The sequence below is a fragment of the Arachis ipaensis genome, chromosome B01, assembly GCF_000816755.2.
Source record: "Arachis ipaensis cultivar K30076 chromosome B01, Araip1.1, whole genome shotgun sequence".
In the NCBI taxonomy this organism is placed as follows: Eukaryota; Viridiplantae; Streptophyta; class Magnoliopsida; order Fabales; family Fabaceae; genus Arachis; species Arachis ipaensis.
In genome coordinates, this window is record NC_029785.2 from 117,312,521 (window position 1) to 117,319,927 (window position 7,407).

At 45.7% G+C, this 7,407-nt stretch overlaps 2 protein-coding genes across 2 annotated transcripts; one reads left to right on the top strand and one right to left on the bottom strand.

Annotated features, from left to right (window-relative positions):
• On the top strand, window positions 226-3,181 carry LOC107611523 (protein MAIN-LIKE 1-like). Its single transcript, XM_016313441.1, has 6 exons — window positions 226-297; window positions 348-405; window positions 754-800; window positions 889-1,631; window positions 1,721-1,808; window positions 1,901-3,181. Exons 1-6 carry the CDS (start codon window positions 226-228, stop codon window positions 3,179-3,181), a joined length of 2,289 nt encoding a protein of 762 aa, XP_016168927.1.
• LOC107611534 lies at window positions 3,994-6,300 on the bottom strand. Its single transcript, XM_016313450.1, has 2 exons — window positions 5,042-6,300; window positions 3,994-4,972 (listed from the first exon to the last, which is right to left on the bottom strand). The coding sequence occupies exons 1-2, from the start codon at window positions 6,298-6,300 to the stop codon at window positions 3,994-3,996; spliced, it is 2,238 nt and encodes a 745-aa protein (XP_016168936.1).

Below are 7,407 nucleotides of genomic sequence, written 5' to 3' on the forward strand. Positions count from 1 at the left end.
GAGAAGGACAAGTAAGAGTAGTTCGAATCTAATTGATTCGAATTATGTGCATTTGGCTACTCTAAGTAATTCGAATTGATTCGTTTCGAATTACAATGAACTCGCCTATATAAGGAGTTCGAACCAAGTTCATTCGAATCACTTTCTCATTCTCATACCCCACCAAATCCCAGAGAAAACGACCAACATTCGGGCCGAGATTCACCGGATCGGCATATTCAGGCGATGGGGGATGATCCGGGGAGGCTTTACCGTCTGGATGGAGTTGCTCATATCGCCGGGGTGATCAACGACGAGGTTAGTGGTCTCTGATGTTGCGCTGTTCATAATGTTTTATGTTATGATAGTGGTTTTATGATAGTGGTTTATGTTATGGTGGGTTTATGATAGTGGTTTTTGTTAACGGTTTAGGATGGTGGTTTATGATGTTGTTAGTGGTTTAGGCTAGTGGTTTAGTGTAATGGTTTAGTAAAGTGGTGTGGGCCAGTGGTTTTTGTTAATGGTTTTTTATAGTGAGTTATGTTAGTGGTAGCGGTTTACGATAGTGGTATAGGCAAGCGGTTTTTGTCACCGGTTTTTGTCACTGGTTTTTGTCACCAGTTTTTGTTTTACCTGTTTTTGTTAGTGGTTTTTTTTAATGGTTTCTGATAGTGGTTTTAGCGTATGTTAGCGGTTTAGGGAAGTGGTTTAGGTTATAGGCATAGGCTAGTGTTTTTTGTTACCTGTTTTTATTGGTTACTGTTTGTTGTTAAGTGTTAACGGATTACGCACCTGGTTTAGACGAATTGTTTGCGCCGAACGTAAACCTTTTTTGTTCTTTATGAAATGAGTTGCATATGTCAGTGGTTTCTGAAAATATTCTAATTATGCGGTTCATCTTCTGTCCAGCCTCGGCGTTGCATATCCAGCGTTAGGCGGCAGCAGGGGATGCGGCTTGATGAGAGGTACGTTCCCTACCTGCAGATGGCCGGCTTGTACCATCTAGCGAGGTTGAACGACAGATGGTTCCGACTAGACGAGCCTTTAGTCAGTGCATTCATCGAGAGGTGGCGTCCTGAGACGCATACCTTCCACATGCCGTTTGGAGAGTGCACCATCACCCTTCAGGACGTCGCATATCAGTTGGAGTTGCTGGTTGACGGTCATTATGTTAGTGGTTGCCTGACAGACTTCCACCTATACATTGAGGGTGGTAGGCCTGCTTGGACGTGGTTCCATGAGTTGCTAGGTGTCCTGCCTCCTGAAAACCAAGTTCAAAAATTCGCAGTCAACTGTACATGGTTTCAGGAGACATTTGGAGAGTGTCCCGTAGGGGCTGACGAGGAGACAGTTAGGCGCTTTGCCCGCGCGTATATCATGATGTTGTTGGGGATGCAGCTGTTTGCCGACAAGTTCGGCAATCGTATACACATCAGATGGCTACCCTTTGTTGCTAGACTCGAGGAGATGGGTGGCTACAGTTGGGGGTCGGCGGCGCTTGCATGGTTGTACCGATGCATGTGCAGAGTCGCCAACAGACATGTTGTGAAGCTAGCTGGGCCGCTACAGTTACTGCAGTCTTGGATCTTTTGGAGGTTTCCTTCCTTTAGGCCCTCTGGGTGTGATGCGTTTAGCTGGCCCCTTGCCTCGAGGTACGTTTAGTTTTTTGTATTATGTATCGTTATGGTATTCACTTTAGTATGACTCATGAATGCACTATAAACCTTTACTTATTACGCAGGTGGTCTGGTTACAATCCTGGGATTAGCAACAAGGGGCCTAGGGTTCAGATGGCTCGCCTGAAGATCGACCTGTTACAGCCTCGGGATGTAAGTTCCATCAGCCGTATGTGTATCTAGTCATTCTTTAAGTTTATATAGTTTAAGAGTGACTTCTAATTGAATGTGTACGGTATTTGCAGTTCATATGGATGCCATATAGCGCACTCGACGTCATCCAGGTTGTCCATCCGGAGGTATTGGAGCCTCGGCATACGATGTTATGGCGGTGTGTGACGTCCTTGATATATTTTGCGGTTGTTGAGTGGCATCAGGTTGATAGAGTGTTGCCGCAGTTTGGCGGCGTACAGCCCCCACCGCGTCCCGCCCTGAACATCGACTTCTTGATGTCGAAGGACGGGAGAGGAGGTGACCGCTGGTTCCCGGCGCAGCTAGCTGATTGGCATCTTCACTGGCAGGAGCGTGCAGAGCACGTTTTACAGTTCGACATTGTGGCCGACCCCGGCCCCTCGCATGAGTTCCTGACATGGTGGCATCAGCATGGAAAGAGATTCCTGTCGCCAGAGATGTTTTTGGGCGATCCACGAGGTATTCCTATTCCGGATGAGGCGACTCAGAGGGGTCCCGGCCGAGTTCCTGAGATGGACCGAGCCCACGATGTTCCTGATAGACGTCGTGTTGAGAGGAGAGCTCGAGTCGGCACACGTCGTAGCCAGCGTGAGCATGCCTGGCTCGATGATGCCATGGATGAGGTTGAGGACGCAGGTAGGGGTCGCGGGAGACGACGTGGAGGCGGAGGTAGGAGGAGGGGGGTTGATGCTAGAGATGATGTCCATCACCCTGTGAGAGATGCAGCTGGACGAAGTGAGGCAGTCGGGGTTGACAGGCACCAACAGGGGGGGCATGATGGTGAGTGGTATGGGACTGGTATGGGAGATCCGTCGACTCACACTGACGCTGGGCTTGGTGGTGGACCTCTTGGAGATTATTTCGTTGGTGTTCCCGGTGATGATCAGACACTTCAGGACAGTACTCCATGGGTGAGTCCGAACTCCATGTTTCCAGACTTCATTGCTAGTGATGGTTTAGTGGCGGAGTTCGGTGGACCACATTCCATTGAGGATATCCGTACCATCATGCAGGAGGACGATGCTTCACGAGGACGGCTACCGACGACAAGGACACAGGCACCTTTAGATGTAGATCTGAACGAGCCTGCCACGGTGCCTCCTGTGCAGACTTTTGCCTTGGGTGGGACGCCGGCATCCGCACATACTCTGGGGTCACATTCAGTTGCCGGCCCGTCCTCATCCAGACCAGTACATGTCCCCCCCAGGACGCCTACAGAGGATGCTCCAGATGACGATACCGACTCGATTGAGGATGAGGAGCCACTGATCCAGAGAGGTCATAGGACACGGGTTCCGCGCCGTTGTTTTACTGGTTCACACCTATTCAGATGATTCTGGGATCTGCGTGTATTTTCAGTTGTCATGTTTTCAGCTTGTGTCTTTTTACTTGGTTATTAGTGTTATGTATGACTTCCTTTATGTATTTGTGCATCCGGCAGTTACTTTCATGTTATTTAGTGTTTTACCAGACACCTAGAGATAAGGTGTAGTTTGGTTATGTGCCGTAACGCCATAATTAGAACCACAACTGAAAAATATATATGGTATGAAACAAAACTTTTATGACATCTAGAATACATAACTTAGTTTCACGTAGTTCATCGGTTGCTAAGTTAGATAACATACATGTTCTGATGGTAATAGAAATAAAAATAGACAAACAAACTTTCTTAATCATTGGATGATCCGTTAAATAACATTCTTCTTGATGATGGTAATAGAAATAAAAACAGACAGACAAACATTCCTAATCATTGGTTGATCGGTTAAATAACATACATGTGATGATGGTAATAGAAACAAAAACAGACAAACCAACATTCCTAGTCATTTCCCTACGTGACTGTGGGTCGTCCGGCCTGCGGACAACTTCGGCGAGTATGTCCTGGTTGCCTGCAGAGGCCACATCTCTTTGGGCGGTTCGGATCTGCATCATCCATGTTGGTGCGTATGCGAGTAGACCTCGGCCGACCCTCCCTCGCACGCCTCATGTTCGGATCCGGTATAACGGTGGGCCCGGCATATGGGGGCCAGAAACCCTCTGGAATGGGAGGTGTGAATCCCATCTGATAGACACCAAAAACAGAGCTAATGCGATAAACTTCGTGGATGTAAGGCTGCCAAGTTAGACGTGAATAAGCACATCATGCCAGTGCGTGAGGACACAGGAAATGAAGTGCCTGGAAGTATCCACAATCACAAGTCTGAGACCCTAGTGAGACCCTGTAGGTACCAAGAGAGAACGAACCTGTAGGAGTCGTTTCAGCCACGGTGTACTCCGAGTTATCCCTGTCATAAACAGTCACCGTGAAGCACCTTGCCGTCTTCAGGTTTGCCTCGATACACTTGACCAGGTACTGGCTAAATTGTTGTCCGGTACCTATCTGAGCTTGGGCCTCCCTACCCTTACGGACAAATAGTTCCGCAAGCCTTCCATATGTGGCCTTCACCAGGGAGCACACGGGGAGGTTCCTTACCCCCTTCAGGATAGAATTCACACACTCAGATATGTTCGTCGTCATGTGCCCGAATCTCCGACCCTCATCACAGTATTGTGTCCACAAGGAGTACTCAATTCTGTTCGCCCAGTCACACATTGCCGGGTTCTCGGACCACAGAATGTCAAACCAGTAATCAAACTCTACCTCGGTCTTCGCATATGTGGCGTTCACAAGAAGCCTCCGGGCATCTTTCCCCTTGAAGGTGAGGGCGAAATCCGCTGCAACGTGTCGAATGCAGAATGCCCGGTATGCAGCTGGAGGTAGCCATCCCCCATCGGGCGCCTCAAGTGCTGTCTTGATGCCGTTATGCCTATCTGAAATAACCAACAATCCCGGCTGAGGTGTCACGTGCTGACGGAGGTGGGTGAGAAAGAAGGACCATGACTCAGCATTCTCACCCTCAACTAGTGCGAATGCCACAGGGAGTATGTTGGAATTCCCGTCCTGCGCAATTGCCACAAGCAACGTTCCCCCATACTTGCCATATAGATGGGTGCCGTCAATACTCACCAACGGCTTGCAATGACGAAATGCCTCGATACAAGGGGGAAAAGTCCAGAACAATCTATGAAAATAAGCCCGAGACTCGTCCTCCTGTCCCCCAACTCTAACAGGGCAAGTCCTGAGGACGGCTATAGTACCAGGCATCGTCAACTAAACTCCTAACACCCACCGAGGGAGCTCGTTGTACGACTCATCCCAGTCCCCATAGATGATTGCAACAGCCTTCTGCTTCGCCATCCACACCCTCCTATACGTAGGCCTGAATCCAAAGTGTGCTGCCGTGGCATTCAGAAGCACCTTGATGTTGACTGATGCGTCAGCCCTAACCATTGGCATAATGAATGTCGCTATGACATGGTAGTCCAAACTCCTATGGTCGTTGGAGATGGAGGTGGCGAGACAGGTGTGCGGTCCGTTGTACCGCTTGACTTCCCAGATGCCCTTACGTTGCCGGAGACTCAACCGAATCAACCATGTGCACCCATTCCCAAACTCTGAACACTTTCTCACGTACCTTCGATAGTCAGACTCAACTACCTTGTACTGTACCCCTCGGCGGATGCTGTACGTCTTCATACTCAACAGCGCCTCATCTTTGTCCTGAAATTGTTGACCAACCTGGAACTCTGTCATACCGGCGGACCCTTCCGTATCCCTGGCGCCAAATCCAGCAAGCTGCCCAGGATAATCATCCTGTCTCATGGCTTCCAGGTCCAAAGATGAAAAATGGGGTGGATACTGCTGTGTGCCAGAACTAGATCCACCAGTAGCCCTTATCGGATCGCCCGCTCCAACATCATCGCCGCTTTCATCGGCGATAAGATCCGGCTCGACATCATCGTCATCTGCATCATCAAACAATCCCTCTCCCACTCCAGCCGGTGTAGGACACCGTACGTCGGTCGGAAGATGTTCCCCATATCCAACCTCGTCTCCAACATTGCCGCTGAGATCAACAGCAAACGATGGGGAGGCGGCAGGCTGGACCGCTGGCTCATACACTGGAATGGAGGAGGAAGCAACCGCAGGTCTCGAGCTTGAACCGGCCACCGTGGCTATAATATTGGCATTGCGGTTCGACCCACCCGAGCTTGATACCACGTCAACCAACTTTGCCAACAGCTCTGGTGTCTTCACCTCGGAAAAATGCCTACGAGAAAGAAACATGACCTGCAAGTCCTCGTCACTCCCGATGGTGAAACAATCATACTTCACCGTATCATGGAGAACCGTGGTTGGAATGCGATAGAAAAACTTCTCAACCCTTTTCACTCCTTCCAGTCCAAGCTTGACAAGCACGGAGCTAACGAGAGCATCGTAGCTGGTCGAGGGACTCACGACAATACATAGAGGATCCTTATCAGTGAACTTCACGCCAGAGCGAGTTTTTCTCTTAATCGATCCTCTATGGTGTACTAGCACTAGAAAACTATCCTCACTAGCCATCACACCTCTTTGTTCACAGCTCCACGAGTTCGCTGCATATATATAGAGCTCCACTCCACACTAAATCGAATCAACTTGATGCGCACCATATATATATAATTCGAATCCAATCAATTCGAATTACCAAGGAGTTATAATTCGAATCAATAACTCTCGAAAAATGTACTTCCACACAATTTCTTACTAATTCGAATTAATGTCATTCGATTTACCATTACCTAGTTCGAATCTTATTGATTCGAATTACGTGAGATTCTGCATGCATAATTCGTTACTAATTGATTCGAATTACATGGTTTTAGTGTTTGGGAGTATTTCGAATTCACTCAATTCGAATTACGTGTATATCTAGTTCGAAACTTATTGTTTCGAATTATATAAAAATGTGTTCTGGTGGAATGTTGTATCAATATTTGATTTGGCAGATATGGGTAATTTTGCTCAGCCCTTGGCTCAATTGGGTTTTTTACCCTAAAAAATTATTTCATCCATATTATAGCTCGAAATCACTATTTTACTTCGGGCTATGTACTCTACAAAAAATATTTTAGACAACAAATCATATCCTTGATGAATTATATTTCAGAGAAATGTTATCAATACTAGAATAATTATAAAAAAAAATGGTTAACAAATTAGCATATTATTCTTCTAAATCTGAACAATTAATATAAAATAAAACAATAAAAAGTTAAAATTTGTTTAATTAACAAAAAATACAACACTCTTTATTTAATAAAAAAAGTTTAAGAATGTACAATAATATTTGCAATTCCCCCTTTTATTGTACAAGATGAAATTCGTTGAAGTTGAGGTTATTTCTTTTTGGTTCAATTTATTTTTCTTTTAAAAAAGAGTAAAATATTATTTTAATTTTATTCTTAACGTTTAAAATGTCATATTTTTATCTGAAATATATTATATTTTCATAAGTATTCTAAACAAAATCCTTTAAATAAAGCATTTAAGCTAAGTCAATTTAATTTTTATTCTGCATTTCGAATGTTATTTTTTATTTTCAATTTTATTTTTTAAAATTTCTTTAAATTTTGTTAACATATGTCTATTAATAGCATAATTGTTTTTATTAATATATTATAAATACAT

Excerpts from the sequence above, each read along its gene's own strand:
- LOC107611523 (XM_016313441.1), top strand. The coding sequence starts at position 226 with ATGGGGGATGATCCGGGGAGGCTTTACCGTCTGGATGGAGTTGCTCAT. Across the intron at positions 406-753 it reads GATAGTGGTTTTTGTTAACG|TGTTAACGGATTACGCACCT; the intron begins GTTTAGGATGGT and ends TTTGTTGTTAAG. Across the intron at positions 1,632-1,720 it reads AGCTGGCCCCTTGCCTCGAG|GTGGTCTGGTTACAATCCTG; the intron begins GTACGTTTAGTT and ends CTTATTACGCAG.
- LOC107611534 (XM_016313450.1), bottom strand. The coding sequence starts at position 6,300 with ATGGCTAGTGAGGATAGTTTTCTAGTGCTAGTACACCATAGAGGATCG. Across the intron at positions 4,973-5,041 it reads TATGGGGACTGGGATGAGTC|GACTTGCCCTGTTAGAGTTG; the intron begins GTACAACGAGCT and ends AGCCGTCCTCAG.